The sequence below is a fragment of the Bufo bufo genome, chromosome 9, assembly GCF_905171765.1.
Source record: "Bufo bufo chromosome 9, aBufBuf1.1, whole genome shotgun sequence".
Taxonomy (NCBI): Eukaryota; Metazoa; Chordata; class Amphibia; order Anura; family Bufonidae; genus Bufo; species Bufo bufo.
Genome location: NC_053397.1, coordinates 53,694,516 through 53,712,312, shown reverse-complemented (window position 1 = coordinate 53,712,312; position 17,797 = coordinate 53,694,516). Strand labels below are relative to the sequence as shown.

General features: G+C 42.1%; 1 protein-coding gene across 2 annotated transcripts in view; it reads right to left on the bottom strand.

The window, feature by feature from the left end:
- GFI1 (growth factor independent 1 transcriptional repressor) overlaps positions 1-17,797 on the bottom strand; it is a 41,931-nt gene that overhangs the window by 9,319 nt on the left and 14,815 nt on the right. The window contains exons 2-3 of one of the 2 annotated variants that reach the window (XM_040408110.1): positions 6,581-7,108; positions 5,403-5,534 (exon numbers count right to left, since the gene is read on the bottom strand). In XM_040408110.1, the coding sequence (XP_040264044.1) occupies positions 5,403-5,534; positions 6,581-6,698 (250 nt within the window). In that variant the 5' untranslated portion in view covers positions 6,699-7,108. Of the gene's footprint in view, positions 1-5,402; positions 5,535-6,580; positions 7,277-17,797 lie in introns of those variants that run through there. The other variant, XM_040408109.1, reaches the window with a different exon arrangement.

Sequence of the window (17,797 nt, the reverse complement as noted above, 5' to 3'; positions counted from 1 at the left end):
AACAATTCTTAGGTTTCTTTAAAGGGAATCTGTCACCACCACGGGGCGATTTACATACATTTATGTGCTATTCCCCCCAAAAAAACTGTTCTTAATCAATATGCAAATTCTTATAAAAGAGCCAAAGGGGAAGTACCTATCTGCAATTTGGGAGAGATTTATCAAACTGGTGTAAAGTAGAAACTGGCCTAGTTGCCCATAGCAACCAATCAGATTCCACCTTTCATTTTCCAAAGGAGTTGTGAAAAATGAAAGGTGGAATCTGATTGGTTGCTATGGGCAACTAGGCCAGTTCTATTTTACACCAGCTTGATAAATCTCCCCCTATGTCCCCCTCTATTTCACATCTATATTTATAGGGTTCACATGGTGGAGACAATGTTAATCTATGTTTTTTTTTTTCTACAGAGTTGTAGACAGTATGGATGTAATTGAAATAATAAGCTTTCCCATTAGACCTGTTGCACAAGTTTTATCCATACCATAGACATACAGGAGGAAAACAAAATAAGAAATAACCATTCTTACTTCACAGACATATATTATGCCCTGCATGCCAGAATTATGGCTTCAAAAAGTCCCAAGTAGAGATTTATGCCACTTTTTGGGGTCAATTTTATGACTTTTTGAGCACTGGACTACAGATTTGAAGTAAAGATTTAAAGACATTTACAAAATGTGTTGTTTTTTTTTAAGTCGCAACTCCACGCCTTAGTCATCCCCAACGCATCCTTTTACTGAAATAGGCGCAACCACATTGCACATGCACCAAATTTATTATTACTGTGCGCCATTTTCATAAATTTGGCACAGGTACGTATAGCAACTCCCATCTACAATGATAAATCCCCCTTCCTTAATTTTTTTAGCATTAAAAAATACTGAACATTGCAGATACCGACACAATACAGATGGTCTATGACCTGCGCGGCTGATTACACAACCAGTTGGGCTGGACTCAATGGATGAGATGTTTGTGCACTTTAGTCCCACGCTCCTGCCTCTATAGCATACAGATGTACTGTAGATCCGTATTCTGCACATTCATACAGGCAGCATAATTCATCAGTGTTTGGGTAGTTTTAGGGAAATTTCTGCAACTGTTTTATTCATTAGAAAATGGCTTGTAGAAATCCTCGTGCTTGCCCCTAAAACAATCCATTCAGATGCATGGAACTAAGTTTCAGTCAAAGAAATTCTGCAACAAATCTGTCCCATGTAAATTCACCCTATAAGTCCTGTAAAGATTTAGCTGAATTTCAATCTGAATCCTTATTTTAAAACATCCATAATGAAGAGCCAATATGCATAGGGCAAGCAGGTCAGTAAAACAGATAGACTGTGGTGGTAAAGAAAACTACAGCTCATCTGGACTTCATTGATCTATAGAAAAACATATGGCTATAAGGAAAAAAAAAACAAAGGGGAAAAATGCACAGATATAAATATTCAGACTCAAGAGAACCTAATGCATCTAAAACTTGGATTTCACATGTTCTCAAAAAACAACTAAAACAGAAAGAGGAAAGAGATAGATTTAACAGATCCCATCTCCAGGATGTAAGCTAATGCAGAAATGCCTGCTTCATCTATCAAGATATGTTGTTTTTGTAGATTAATTTAAAAAAAATCTCAAAAAAGAAAGAATGTTGACTGATGTCTACTAGACTTAGGCCTCTTTCACACGACCGTTTTTTTTTTTTCCGTTTTGCGGGCCGTTTTTTGCGTTCCGTATACGGAACCATTCATTTCAATGGTTCCGCAAAACAAACGGAATGTACTCCGTATGCATTCCGTTTCCGTATTTCCGTTCCGTTGAAAGATAGAACATGTCCTATATTTGGCAGCAAATCACGTTCCGTGGCTCCATTCAAGTCTATGGGTCCGCAAAAAAACGGAATGCATACGGAAATGCATCCGTATGTCTTCCGTATCCGTTCCGTTTTTTGCGGAACCATCTATTGAAAATGTTATGCCCAGCCCAATTTTTTCTATGAAATGACTGTATACTGTATATGCCATACGGAAAAACGGAACGGAAAAACGGAACGGAAACGGAAACACAACGGAAACAAAAAACGGAACAACGGATCCGTTTAAAACGGACCGCAAAACACTGAAAAAGCCATACTGTCGTGTGAAAGAGGCCTTAAACTGATATATAAGTGAATCAATAAGAAACAAAGAAAATAAAAACCCCAGTGTGAACAGAGTAATGCTACATAGTTGGAACCTGTAGATTAAAAAAACTGCCTAAAAATCTGATATTTTATGCTTCATTTGTCCAATCAGTTTGGATCAGCATACAAAAAGAACAAATTGTCTATCTGTCTGTCTCTCTTCTATCTATCTATCTATCTATCTATCTATCTATCTATCTGTCTCATATCTCTGTCTGTATGTCTATCTATAGCTATTTATGTTTTATAATATTTTTCAATTGCTATCTATCTATATATATATATATATATATATATATATATTGATAATAGAGGAAAAGATTAGCTTCCGATATATAGAATATTTAAAGAATGTGCTTTAGATATATACAGTAGATTAATTTCTAATGTACTGCTATTACAGAGCTCTGGTTTTAGGACACATACAAATAAGCATTAGTTAAATCCATACTCCTCCTACTTCCCTGTGAAAAAAAGAGGAAGAGACATGTTGTATTTTACACCAAAAATGATGAAAATGATTTGCACAATTCTCTTCACTCTTTCATAGCTACAAGGCTCAAAAGGTACTAGTGTGAATGAATTCTATTTGTTGTTGTTTTAGTTTTTTTCATTTTCTATATTAGTTCTTAACCTCAGGAAAAATGTGTTATTTGTCCCATTAAATTACACAGATAAAAGGTCCTTAAAATTCGATCAACTGATTTTTTTAGTGTATGTTTGTTGCCACAAATGTTAAAAATTTCCATATTATTACTGATGAAATCATCTGTTTCTGTAGAATGTTCATCCATTTCTCTTCTAAGCTGAATGGGTTTTTTTTATGATATCATTTGCATCATCAGACTTGTGGATGTGCTCATTTACTTCTGTACAGAAATACAGAAAACACAATATTGACCAACCTTATTTTTAAGAAAGTGGAGCTAATATTATGTAAATGAAAGTGGAAGTAATATCCTGTGTGTTTAGACTGGGGAGTAATCAAAAATAAGAAAATCATTGCTTCCCCACTGCCCCTGCCCTATAACAAGGATTTCTTGTTCTTTCCACATAAATCAAACACATTATACTGGGGGTGACCATTTCCGCACCATGTCCATCATTTCAGACTGGATATAAACTAGAAATAATGTTCTTCCCTCTTTGTTTTGTCCATTACGAAATGTATTAATTCAATATAAATAATAATATTTGAAACATATTCATCTAGTAATAGTGGATGTGTGGTAATTTCTCACTACAATTCAGCTTAAAACTGCTGAGCAGGAAGAGGGTGATTGGGGCAAATGTGATGTGAAAGATGCAGATGAAGTGCACATAGAGGAGGAAACTGGATTCACTGGGACACATTGAGATTGCTCATAAATGTTGTGATTTAGATGCTGAGAATGAAATGTATTATGTTGGATATTTTTTATTTATTTGATACTGTTTGAATGTATCAGTTGGAGTTGGATATTTTTAGATGCATCAGTTGGATATTTTTATTCATTGGATACTTTTTGAATGTATCAATTGGACATTTTTGAATTTACCAGTTGGATATTTTTTACTTTATTGGTTTTGATTGGTGGATGATCAAAGTGAGTAAATGAAGAGACATTACTGGCTCTAAACAAAGTGGTATATGTCTATTATTATATAGTCAGCCCTGTCATTATATGTCCATGTATGTATAGGAAACATGAAAAATGACTGTACCAGAATAAAATTCTAAAATTAAAAAATAAATGGATAACTGTGATATCGTCATATATAACTCATGAGAAGGTGAATTGTGTGTATGAGAGATAGATCTATATGAGAGATAGATAGATAGATAGATAGATAGATAGATAGATAGATAGATAGATAGATAGATAGATAGAAGATAGATAGATAGATAATACACAGATAGATAGATAAATAGATAGATAATACATAGATAGATAGATAGATAGATAGATAGATAGATAGATAGATATGTAGATAGAAAGATAGATAGATAGATAATACATAGATAGATAGATAGATAGATAGATAGATAGATAGATAGATAGAGATAGATGATAAATAAGTAGATAGATAGATGATAAATAAGTAGATAGATAGATAGATAGATGATAAATAATTAGATAGATAGATGATAAATAATTAGATAGATATACAAAAACTCCTGAATGTAGTTGCATTTACTGTGTATAATACTCCAGAAGTTACTATAAGGACCAAACCCTTAGGAAGCCCAGCAGTATAGGGGCCTTCATGTGATGACATATACCTATGACGTCATGTTTATATGCTCGGGGTCAGCCTCTACATCACAGCAGTCAGGCACCGGGGCGCTCAGGATTAGCACATATCTCCCAGGATCCTGCGCTATTTACTATTAACCACTTGGGCGCTGATAGGAAACTCCTCCACTGATTCTGACAAAGAACTATTTCTAACGAATGATAACGGAATGAGAACGACCATGGCAGCAATATGGACTGTGGATTACAATAACCATACACAGTAGTAAAGCCCTGGTTTTCTGAAACACAAAGTGGAAGATAAAACTCTATCTGAAAAATCTGCTGATTATGGGAATATTCCAGCGTCTGCCAATCTATATGTCCTCACCGCAAGGGGCCAATCATCATCATATAGGAAGATCACATTGTCAGATCCTCATACAGCTTTTATTTTCTTCTACTTAGCTACAATGAATGCACACACCTCTATATCATAGCCATCGATTTCATACAATCAATGCATACACCTCTATATCATAGCCATCGATTTCATACAATCAATGCATACACCTCTATATCATAGCCATCGATTTCATACAATGAATGCATACACCTTTATATCATAGCCATCGATTTCATACAATGAATGCATACACCTCTATATCATAGCCATCGATTTCATACAATCAGTGCATACACCTTTATATCATAGCCATCGATTTAATATTTTTTCCATAATGCTATTTTTCAGAAAAAATGCTAAACAAATGGCCCATAGTTTTTGTACATATGTATCTTCTTCCAATACATTTAAAAGAAGACCATATGTACAAAGCTTTGCCTGAAAACAAGCAAAACTGAGCTCTGATTCATCCATAAATAGCGATTTACACCTCATATCTATCTGAAAATCTGTATTTCTATCTCACCTGTCCATGGATCTTTCCATAGGAATATACAGATACATTATCCATACACCAGAAGAGCTTGTCATGATCATTACCTGGAGAAGCAGAGGGAGAAGGAGGTCTCCAGAAGTCCTCGCACTCAGAGGCTGTGGTGTCACAGAGGCTGGGGGGGGAGGCCGAGGACACAGGGGACACACTGCCCTCCACGGGGGGGACATCTTTACTGTCTGTATCATGGAGAATAAATACAATCGGATATAATACTACTGTACCATCAAATAATATCCTTTGCAGCGCACAATACCATACAAATATATATATATTATACTAAGCTATACTAGAGTGCTATAGTATACAAATTCTTTCTATCCACTAGTATGCTCCACTACAATATAATTCTATACCGAGTTGCAGTGCTATTACATACAGCACAGTATGAAAGCAGTATATGCTATATGATCAATACTAAACGATATAATCTATAAATCAGAAGGTTATACAGTACTAAACGATATAAAACTCTAGGCTATACAATACTAACCCATTTAAAACGAAATAACAAGGCTATACAATACTAAACTATATAAAACTCTAAAACCCAATACTATACAATACTATCTAGTACTAAGCTATATAAAACTGTAATAAATCACAAGGCTATAGGAAACTATAAGAACGCAATGTCGCCCTATATTATGCTGTGCAGTACAGATACTGTAATCATCTTTATCAATATTTCTAAATATAAATGTGTATTAAACATTATATATATATATATGGGACGTGATGTATTTTTTTTTTCTTCCCTCATAAGGCAGGGGGGTCACTAGAGGGGCAGAGGTGTGGGCACACAGAGCTGGCAGATGCCCCCGGAGTGGAGGAGCCATCATCAATTACCGGAGAATTTGGGTTTAGTCGGAAGTGATTGGAAAATAGTAATATTAGATTATACATTATATCTATGACACATTGTGATTCTCCTAATAGAAATGGGTCAATTTCAGTTAATTTGGGACCAAACTGTTATGTTTCTCACTGTAATGTTGGCGCTGCTGGAACCGCTCTCCATAAACCCTAGGTATCTATTTCACAATCTGCATGCACTGGTATTGTACTTGATTTTATAAAAATAAAAATGTATACAAATAAATAAATAAATAAATAGTAAATTGATTAAATGATTATATATATATATATATCCCCACACACAGACATATATATATATATATATATATAAAATGCATATACTTTTCCATATGTATCTATGTCTTACCTGCACAGATTTGGGCCAGGAGAAGCCCCTGCTGCAGGCTGTAGTCCTCCCCATCAGTAGCCCTGGGCTGGTGGTAGCTGTGAGCCTTCTTGCTCTTGACCAGGAATGACCTGGGCATGGCTGCAGTCCTAGGTCCAGCAGTGGTGACAAGCAGTAGTGGTGGCTGCCTCTATATCTCCAGACCTGTTATCTAGTCACAAATGTGACATTGGCCATTGGTTAGGAGGAGGCAGTAGTGGGGAGGGAGAGGTAGGGGCGGTGGGCGTGGCGAGAGGAGACAGAAGGGGCGGGGCCAGGCGGAGCTCCAGCTCGGATTGCCGGCTCCATTCACCAGGTGGCATTCAGACAGGTGGCCGAGCAGCGACTTCCTCCTCCTCAGTCTTTTCTTACAGACTCCTCGCTGTCCACCTGGGAATCAGAGCAGCCAGGAACTGACAGGGAGTTACTCAACCCCAGCCCCTATCTTTCATCAGCAGCCTGGTGACAGCCTCTTGAGCAAGAGGTGGGCCGGCAGCACAGGCACGAGACCTGCAGATAAGAGACTGGTGTGATTGTGTGTGGAGCAAGACAAGGACAACAGCAGTGCGCCGACTAGATTACACCCCCAGTGCCCCCCAGATGCAGGAGTCCGGCTGTAATACACAGAGTCCCCCTGGCTGTACCACAGACACCAGCAGGGGAGACTGATACTGATGGAGGGGGAGCATGGTAGATAATAGATATAAGATATGAAATAGATAGATATGAGATACATCTAATATATAAAGCTGAGAGAGTGTATGACTTTCTCCCTGCACCAGACAGCACAGTGCTGCTGTCTGAGAGGGAGCTGTCCAAAAGGACATCCCTGTGTCCATCCAGGCCCTGAGAGGGAGTCTAAAAGCTGGACTGTCCGGCCTAAAACCGGACCTCTGGCCACCCTAGGGGCAGGATGCTGTGGAGGTCACAGTTAAGGGGACCATCCGTTATGGAGGTCAGTGTTAAGGGGCAGAATGGTGTAAAGACCACTGTTAATGGGACGGGGTGTTGTGGAAATCACTGTTAAGGAGATGGGGTACTGTGGAGGTCACTAATAAAGGGGCGGCCGCTGTGGAGGTTACTGTTAAAGGGACGGCCGCTGTGGAGGTCACTGTTAAAGGGGCAGGCTGCTGTGGAGGTCACTGTTAAAGGGGAGGGCTGCTGTGGAGGTCACAGTTAAGGGGACAATCCGTTATGGAGGTCACTGTTAAGGGGCAGAATGCTGTAGAGGCCACTGTTAAGGGGACGGGGTGTTGTGGAAATCACTGTTAAGGAGATGGGGTACTGAGGAGGTCACTAATAAAGGGACGGCCGCTGTGGAGGTTACTGTTAAAGGGGCAGGCTGCTGTGGAGATCACTGTTAAGGGGACGGTCTGCTATGGAGGTCAGTGTTAAAGGGCAGCCTCTGTGGATGTCACTGTTAAAGGGGAGGGCGCTGTGGATGTTACTGTTAAGGAGGCAGGCCGCTGTGGAGGCCACTGTTAAAGGGGCGGGGGACTGTAGATGTCACTGTTATAGTGGATAGTGTTGATATCTTTTAACAACCCACACAAACATTAAATTAAATAGATGAAATATACCTGAGCGAAGCCGGCTCCTTCTGCTAGTAAATAGATTAAAAACGAAAGAGATGAATATAGATATATGTAAAGATTTATACATCATACACAGGTAGGTAGCTATAAATGAGATTGAAAAAACTAATAGAGATGAATATAGATCTAAATAAATACTGAGATACCCACTGGCGTAACTATAGGGGTCGCAGCGGTCGTGGTTGCGACCGGGCCCCTAAGCCAGTGGTACTGTACTTTATCCTTTATAAGGTGCAGTGCATCTTATAAAGGGAATACTGGCGAGCGCTTCCATAATGGAAGTGCTCACTAGTCTGCAGGAGGAGGGGGAGAGAAGCGCTGTGAGCGCTGTCCAGTACTTACCCCTCCTCCTGCTCGCTCTTCTCAGGATCCGCTCTGCTGTGTCCTGGCTGTCTGCAGCGTCAGGACGTACAGAGCGCACTCTGACCTGGCGCTGCAGGAGAAGAGAAGACAGCCAGGACAAGGAGAGTGGCGGCAGGAGAGCTAAGTTACTTTATTATTTTACAGTCTGATCTGAGGTCTGATATGGAGGTCTAATGGGGGGGGGGAGTCTTGAGATGTCTCACTGGGGGTCTGGAGAGGTCTAATGGGGGTCTGGAGTGGTCTATGGGGGGTCTGGAGGTCTGACTGGGGGGGGTCTGGAGGTCTGACTGGGGGGTCTAAAGTGGTCTAATGGGGGGTCTGGAGGTCTGACTGGGGGTCTGAAGTGGTCTAATGGGGGGGGTCTGGATGTCTGACTGGGGGGTCTGGAGGTCTGACAGGGGGGTCTGGAGGTCTGACTGGGGGTCTGGAGAGGTCTGACTGGGGGTCTGGAGAGGTCTGACTGGGGGGTCTGGAGAGGTCTGACTGGGGGATCTGGAGAGGTTTGACTGGGGGGGGGGTCTGGAGAGGTCTGACTGGGGGGGTCTGGAGAGCTCTGACTCGGGGGGTCTGGAGAGCTCTGACTGGGGGGTCTGGAGGTCTAATGGTGGTCTGATTGGGGGTCTGGAGGTCTAATGGGGGTCGGATTGGGGGTCTAGAGGTCTGATTGAGGGTCTGGAGGTCTAATGGTGGTCAGATATGGGGGTCTGGAGGTCTAATGGGGTCAGATATGGGGGTCTGGAGGTCTAATGGGGTCTAGAGGTCTGATATGGGGGTCTGGAGGTCTGACATTGGGTCGGGGTCCTAAATGGAGGTCTAATGGGGTCTGATATGAGGTCTAAAACTGGGGTCTTATATGGGGTCTGACATAGAGGTCTAAAGGGGGTTTGGTCTGAGATGGGGGGATCTCATTCAGGGTTTTATATGGTGGTCTGATCTGAAAGGAAGGGGGGATTTTTTTGTACTAGCGCACAATATAAAGGGGTGTTTTTGTACTGACGCACTATCTGTGTGGTACCAGTATTTTCAGGGGGTCTGTTTCTGCAGGAAAGTATTGGGGAGCACAGTGGACAAAGTATTGGGGGTGGCAGGATGGGGTGTTGAGAAGGTGGGAGGATGATAGAAAAGTAGTAAGATGTCTGTTTGTTAAACTCTGCAGAGACGAGATGCGGCTGAAAGAAGTCACCATGGCGGTCTGGTCTATCAGGAGAAGAAGAGGAAAGAGAATATCTACATCAGAGAAAAGAAGTCACTGGATGTAAGAGGTATGTGGCGCTGTATGACCCTGTATGTTCTGTAGCGCTGTATGTAATGTTTTACAAGTATGTCTTTAAAGGGGTTGTCCTCTTTTATTATTATTATTTTTTGTATGAGCGCTGCCTTCTCTGCTCTGTTTACCTGCTCATCACTGCAAATGCTACGGCGAGCAGGTGAACAGAACAGAGAAAGCAGCTCTCATATGAGCGCTGCCCTCTCTTCAAACAGCTGATGGGTGCCGGAGGACCCCGGCTGATCTGATATTGATGACCTATCCTGAGGATAGGTCATCAGTAGTAAAAAGAGGACAACCCCTTTAACAGTAGGACTGGAGGGAAGGGGGGGCATTTCAATATTTGCATTGGGCAGCAGAAAAGCTAGGTGCACCAGTGCTGAGTGAAGGGGGCCCAAGCTGAACTCTTCCACCAGGGCCCATGAGCCTTTAGCTACGCCCCTGGAGGTACATATATAGATAATATAAACTATAGAGATAATATAGACAGACACATTTGAGGAAGACTTCAGAAGACCTGTTAATATGGGATCTTCAGTTATATTGATATATCACAGTTATATATTAGCAGCAGGTCACTTTCCATTTTGCACACAGGTTTTTAGTGGTGAAGAATCCACTACCCTCATCATCCTCGCTGTATTTCTGCTGGGCCTGGGATCCATGGCTGTGTCCAGGGCAGCAGATACAGCTCCTCAGCTTTATCACAGACATCTCTGCGCCTCTCATGTCTTCAATCAGCTCCGAAACCTGACTCACTGGCCCGGGCAGAGTGCCCCCCACCATGGCACCTATCACACTGTGCCATCTGCAGAACTGGGGCACCACACTGCTCTGTGCTAGGAGACACCCTGCAATAACCTGCACAGGTGTACAGACCTGGAGCTGGCACTGACACCACATCACTGCAATGCTCTGCACGTTCTTCACTTCAATGCTCTGCTCCATCATCACAATTACCATAATAATATAAACTATATAATTGTCATGCAAGTATTAGTTAGTTTTTAATATTAATAATCCACATCAATAATAACCACTTACTGATTATTCATCATCATCATCATCATCTTATCATTGGTATGCTGCCATTGGTAACAATTATATTAATAACCCTCCTTGTCCCCCAATACACTGCTCCTTAAATATTAATGACAGTAATAATTCATGTACAACCAAGGCTTCATGCACACGACTGTTGTTCTGGTCCGCATCCGAGCCGCAGTATTTGCGGCTCGGATGCAGATCCATTCACTTCAATGGGGCCGCAAAAGATGCGGACAGCACTCCGTGTGCTGTCCACATCCGTTGCTCCGTTCCGTGGTCCGCAAAAAAGATATAACCCGTCCTATTCTTGTCCGTTTTGGCTGTCCGCGCTGTTACACAAATTGTGGAACGCACACGGACGCCATCCGTGTTTTGCGGATCCACAATTTGCGGACCGCAAAACACACAACGGTCGTGTGCATGAGGCCTAATACTAATAAATAATATTAACATAAATATGTTAGTATTAGAAATAATATCATTCAGGGGAGGACTGGGAACTTAAAGTGGCCCTGGAAAAAATACTAAAAGTGGCTCCGTTTTGTAGTCAGGTCCAAATTGATGGAAATCAGGGCCAGAAATACCATATTGTGGCACATTATACCACCCCAACAGAGCCAAATACCACAGTCCATCACAAAATAAACCCCCAAAAACTTCCACTGGCCGGCCGTGAGGAGGGCTCAGGTGGCCCCCTGGGCATCGGCCCACTGAGAAACTTCCCTATAAGATCTATGGCCAATCCGCTCCTGATACCATTAATAACCCTCCTTAGTTGCCATTGCATTATTTATTTATTTTGCACACTTATATAGCGCTACTACACTGCGTGCAGAATTATTAGGCAAATGAGTATTTTGACCACATCATCCTCTTTATGCATGTTGTCTTACTCCAAGCTGTATAGGCTCGAAAGCCTACTACCAATTAAGCATATTAGGTGATGTGCATCTCTGTAATGAGAAGGGGTGTGGTCTAATGACATCAACACCCTATATCAGGTGTGCATAATTATTAGGCAACTTCCTTTCCTTTGGCAAAATGGGTCAAAAGAAGGACTTGACAGGCTCAGAAAAGTCAAAAATAGTGAGATATCTTGCAGAGGGATGCAGCACTCTTAAAATTGCAAGGCTTCTGAAGCGCGATCATCGAACAATCAAGCGTTTCATTCAAAATAGTCAACAGGGTCGCAAGAAGCGTGTGGAAAAACCAAGGCGCAAAATAACTGCCCATGAACTGAGAAAAGTCAAGCGTGCAGCTGCCAAGATGCCACTTGCCACCAGTTTGGCCATATTTCAGAGCTGCAACATCACTGGAGTGCCCAAAAGCACAAGGTGTGCAATACTCAGAGACATGGCCAAGGTAAGAAAGGCTGAAAGACGACCACCACTGAACAAGACACACAAGCTGAAACGTCAAGACTGGGCCAAGAAATATCTCAAGACTGATTTTTCTAAGGTTTTATGGACTGATGAAATGAGAGTGAGTCTTGATGGGCCAGATGGATGGGCCCGTGGCTGGATTGGTAAAGGGCAGAGAGCTCCAGTCCGACTCAGACGCCAGCAAGTACTGGTTTGGGCTGGTATCATCAAAGATGAGCTTGTGGGGCCTTTTCGGGTTGAGGATGGAGTCAAGCTCAACTCCCAGTCCTACTGCCAGTTTCTGGAAGACACCTTCTTCAAGCAGTGGTACAGGAAGAAGTCTGCTTCTTTCAAGAAAAATATGATTTTCATGCAGGACAATGCTCCATCACACGCGTCCAAGTACTCCACAGCGTGGCTGGCAAAAAAGGGTATAAAAGAATAAAATCTAATGACATGGCCTCCTTGTTCACCTGATCTGAACCCCATTGAGAACCTGTGGTCCATCATCAAATGTGAGATTTACAAGGAGGGAAAACAGTACACCTCTCTGAACAGTGTCTGGGAGGCTGTGGTTGCTGCTGCACGCAATGTTGATGGTGAACAGATCAAAACACTGACAGAATCCATGGATGGCAGGCTTTTGAGTGTCCTTGCAAAGAAAGGTGGCTATATTGGTCACTGATTTGTTTTTGTTTTGTTTTTGAATGTCAGAAATGTATATTTGTGAATGTTGAGATGTTATATTGGTTTCACTGGTAAAAATAAATAATTTAAATGGGTATATATTAGTTTTTTGTTAAGTTGCCTAATAATTATGCACAGTAATAGTCACCTGCACACACAGATATCCCCCTAAAATAGCTAAAACTAAAAACAAACTAAAAACTACTTCCAAAAATATTCAGCTTTGATATTAATGAGTTTTTTGGGTTCATTGAGAACATGGTTGTTGTTCAATAATAAAATTAATCCTCAAAAATACAACTTGCCTAATAATTCTGCACTCCCTGTATATTCTGCAGCGCTTTACAGACATCATCATCTCGCCGTCCCCAGGGGGCTCACAATCTAAGGTCCCTATCAGTATGTCTTTGGAGTGTGGGAGGAAAGCGGAGAACCTGGAGGAAACCCACTCAAACACGGGGAGAACATGCAAACTCCATGCAGATGTTGTCCACGGTCGGATTTGAACCCAGGACCCGACACTGCAAGGCACCAGTGCTAACCACTACTACTGAAACCTAATAGTGATAATCAGGGTCAGATTGGCCATAGAACTTACAGGGAAATTTCCCGGTGGGCCGATGCCTAGGGGGCCACCTGAGCCCTCCTCACGGCCGGCCAGTGGAAGTTTTTGGGGGTGTATTTTGTGCTGCTGGCAGTATTTTGTGATGGACTGTGATATTTGGCTCTGTTGGGGAGGTATAATGTGCCACAATATGGTATTGCTGGCCCTGCCTTCCATCAATTTGGACCCAACTAACGGGGCCATTTTAAGTTCCGAGTCCGCCCCTGGTAATAATCAATATTCTGATGGTAATATTGGTAACAATAATATAAGGATCTCATTTAATCTTCGGAATTATGGTATTACTTCAACAGGTTGGGACTGGTCCACCAGGATAGCAGAGGAACTGAGCTCATCACCTGTCCCCATGCAGGGGGGCACCTAGCCTTTCTGCTGCCTGAGGCGAAAACTGAAACAGCACCCCCCTCCCCAATGACAATTTCTTAACCTAACTCTTTCCCCTCAGCCCATGGCCCTTTGGCTGCCCCCCCCCCCCCCCTCTTGCCCCTATCTGGTGCTGCCCGAGGCGATCGCCTCACCTGGCCTCATTGGTGGAGCACCCTGGCCCCATGTTACTATTTCTTAGGAGTTGATCCAGTAATAATTTATTTCACTGTACCTATTGGTCTTATGTATTGATTGAGCCTGGGTCCTCCTTTGATCTTCCTCTGCTACTGATAATAATATTGATCATCATAATAGTAGTTACATTGTTACTCTTTGTATCCTGCATCTGCCGATAATTATCACCCCCATTCTCCTATTCATGTCTGATGAAAGAAGCCTCCCTCTGGACACGTTTAGTCAGGATTCATTCTTTAGTGCCTGTGAACCATTTAAGGCTGAGTTCACACGTGACCGATTAGCTGTGGATTTTCTGCAGCATTTCTGCTTCTGATCTTCAGCAGAAAAAAAAACGCGTCCACGCTGCGAATTCTGTTGCAGAAAGGCTGCAGATTAGACGCGGTGTCATTCTTTGCATTAGAAAAGGTGAAATACCTATGACGGATCCCAATACCGGAAAATAGAAAACGCTAGTGTGAAAGTAGCCTAAGAGGAAAAAGAATGAGCCCATGTTTCATCAGAGGGTATTCTTGTGTACCATGTGGCGGAACATGGAGGACTGCTGGCTGCACGCACACGTCTTCAGCATTTCCAGAACCATTTAGTGTAGAATATATTCATACTGGAGTGTTGTTTTTTGTTTTTTTTTAAGATATGTGAGAACTAGTGCAGTCAATAGATATAGCAAGAATATAAGCTTATATTGAAGACATTATTTAAGACATCATAAGCCAGCCCCTTCATTTCTTCACATTGAAGTCAATGGAGTGTGCACTGGACATGACTTGGGTCTTTTAGCACGGGGCACTTACAACCCTGGACAAGCGCCAATCGATCGGCAATTAAAGTACATTTTTTATATGGTCAAATGCTAAGTGAAAATGAGTGATTGATCAGCGGCACATTTACAAAACGCTCTAGTGAACATTCATACTCATTAATTGGCCCGATCATCGGACAGTATACAAGGGCCCTAAGATTATAATGTAGTTAAACTACTAGAAATCAGCAAACGTTCATAGTGTGTCATTACTACATGATCAGGTAAGTGCAGGATGGTGGCATTGTGCCCCATAGAGAATTACCATTCTCTACTCAGGATTAGAAAAACATGTCTTTCTTCCAAAACAGCCCCCCCCCCCCCCCCCCGGTGCGGTATTGCGGCTCAACTCCATTCACCTCAATAGAGCTGCATACAAATACCACATACAACACATGGGCAGGTGTGGTGTTGTTTTTAAAAAAATATTTTATATTTATAATTTTTTATTTATTTATTAAAAGTAGCCATATTTTTAGAATCCTGTAAACCCCAGTCATGATGACCAATGAAAACATGTCTGATAAATGCTCTGTATCATTCCCCTTGACGGTATGGATGATATGGAGCCGGTATGGCGGTGTAACCTTGTTACAGTATCACACTCATTGCTCTACACAGTGCAGTGGCTCCAGATGTGCAGATGGGAAGGTCTGACTCATACATGAGAGGTTTCAATCAGGGCAGATACAACCCCGCACAGTCAAATCTGTACCAGTGTGACCTGTTGAACCCATCTTGATTTATTAGCAGATCAACCATAACAGCTGCAAACTCGAGTGTGCCCTAGTTTCTACCCATCTATAGAAATGGAGAAGAACATTTACACTGTGCAAAAAAGTGGTAAAGTATATATTATACTAAGGGCTTATGCACAAGACTATGTATTTTGGGGTCCGCAAAACACTGATCCGCAAAAAATCCGTATTGCATCCGTTTTTTTGTGTGGATCCATTGTAACAATGCCTATCCTTTTACGCAGAATGGACAAGAAATGGAATGCACACAGAGTCTTTTTTGTTTTTTTGCGGACCCATTGAATTGAATGGTTCCGCTTATGGGCCGCAAAAAAAAAACATTCTTGTGGTGATTATTTGTCCATAGGGGATGTTCTATAGAGACCAAAGCCTCCAACCTATTTCAACAGCCTATGTACCATGGTGGCATCTGCTGTAGGGTCCATAAGAAGGGGCAGTCCAGCCCAGGTAGATCATATGGAGGTGTGAACCTACTCAAGACCCTGTCTCCACAGTCACAGTAGTCTGAGGGGAAACAGCCAGAAGGTCATCTCACCGAACTTCCTCTCTGGTTGGGGGAGGAATTTACCATCACACAAACCAAGCAAAAGCTTGGGGCTTCAGAGATCAGGAGGCCCCCTGCTGGCCACAAGTGGTTGGCTGAAAGAAACCACTAAAGGGGTGGACATTCTGCTGCTTCAGCCACACAGGGGCCCAGAGGGAGGGGGCCCTTCTAAGCTGTGGAGCAGTAGCAGAAATGCCTCGGCTGTAAGCTGAGAGTGAGGTTTAGTGGGCTCATGTGGGTAGAGCTTGGTGGTTCCACAGGACCATAGTTTAGCAGTGCAGCTGGGGCCCCGGAAATGCCAATTCCACCCCTGCATCTGGTAATTTGAAAAGGGTGCAATATATTTCAGGATATCACCGATACATGAGCTATGCCCGGAAAATCTTGCTAGGAACTACCGGAGCTGTAACTAAGCTAGCCAAACCACTTTTTTATTTTTAGACACGAAGACAAAAAATTTTTTTTCATGGAAAACAAAACTTATCTATAAAAAGTAATAAACCATCTATAGCTGTGTGTCTAGACTTTCCAAGGCATTTGATGTGGACCGACCAAATCTAGATTATATCTAGATCTGTAACCATTATAAAAGGGCAATTTCTACGTTTAAAGAAAAGAAGGTTTTATCTTCAACATAGATGGGGATTCTTTGCTGTAAGAGCAGTGAGACAATGGAAGCTCTCTGCCAGAGGACGTTGTGGTGGCCGATTCATTGTATAAATTTAAGAAGGGCCTGGATGTATTTTTTGAGTGTAAAAATATTGCGGTTCTCTACTATAGAGGGTAAAATGGTTTCAAAATATAATTATTTAGTTTTAAAAACTATAAATAATCCAATAGTCTTTCTAGAATCCGTTCCCACTTTCTGTCAAGGTTTCTTTCGATTTGACGAGATGGCTATTCTTTCCACCAAATCTGACGGAACATGCAACACTCAAATTCCTGATTTCGCAAGGCGATGTGCTGCCCACAGACAATGATTTAAGGCGCTGCATGAAAGATGCCGTCCCCTGACGAACTAGTGTGTGCTCGTCCTCGGTGGGCCCCCTGTTTCTTCAGATAGAAGCTGGTCCAAGTTGTGGGACCTGCAACTATTGGACATTAATGGCATATTCTATCAATATCCCATAGATGTCCAGCTGAGACAACCCCTTTAATGATGCTTGTGAGAGGTGTTTTAAGAACCAAAATCACTGTCAGTTTTTGGGGTGGGGGTATCAGTGAATGGGAGGAACCCAAGTACCAGAAGGGGGTCCTCATATGGTTTCACCAATGTGTTTCCCCCCATAACGCATTAATCAGAAATGTTGGCCCATCTCAGACATTGATGGGATATTACTAGGATATGCCATCAATATCAGATAGGTGCATTTCCCATTAATGGTGGACCCTGTGCTATCGCTATACACCCTGTACAGAATTATTAGGCAAATGAGTATTTTGACCACATCATCCTCTTTATGCATGTTGTCTTACTCCAAGCTGTATAGGCTCGAAAGCCTACTACCAAGTAAGCATATTAGGTGATGTGCATCTCTGTAATGAGAAGGGGTGTGGTCTAATGACATCAACACCCTATATCAGGTGTG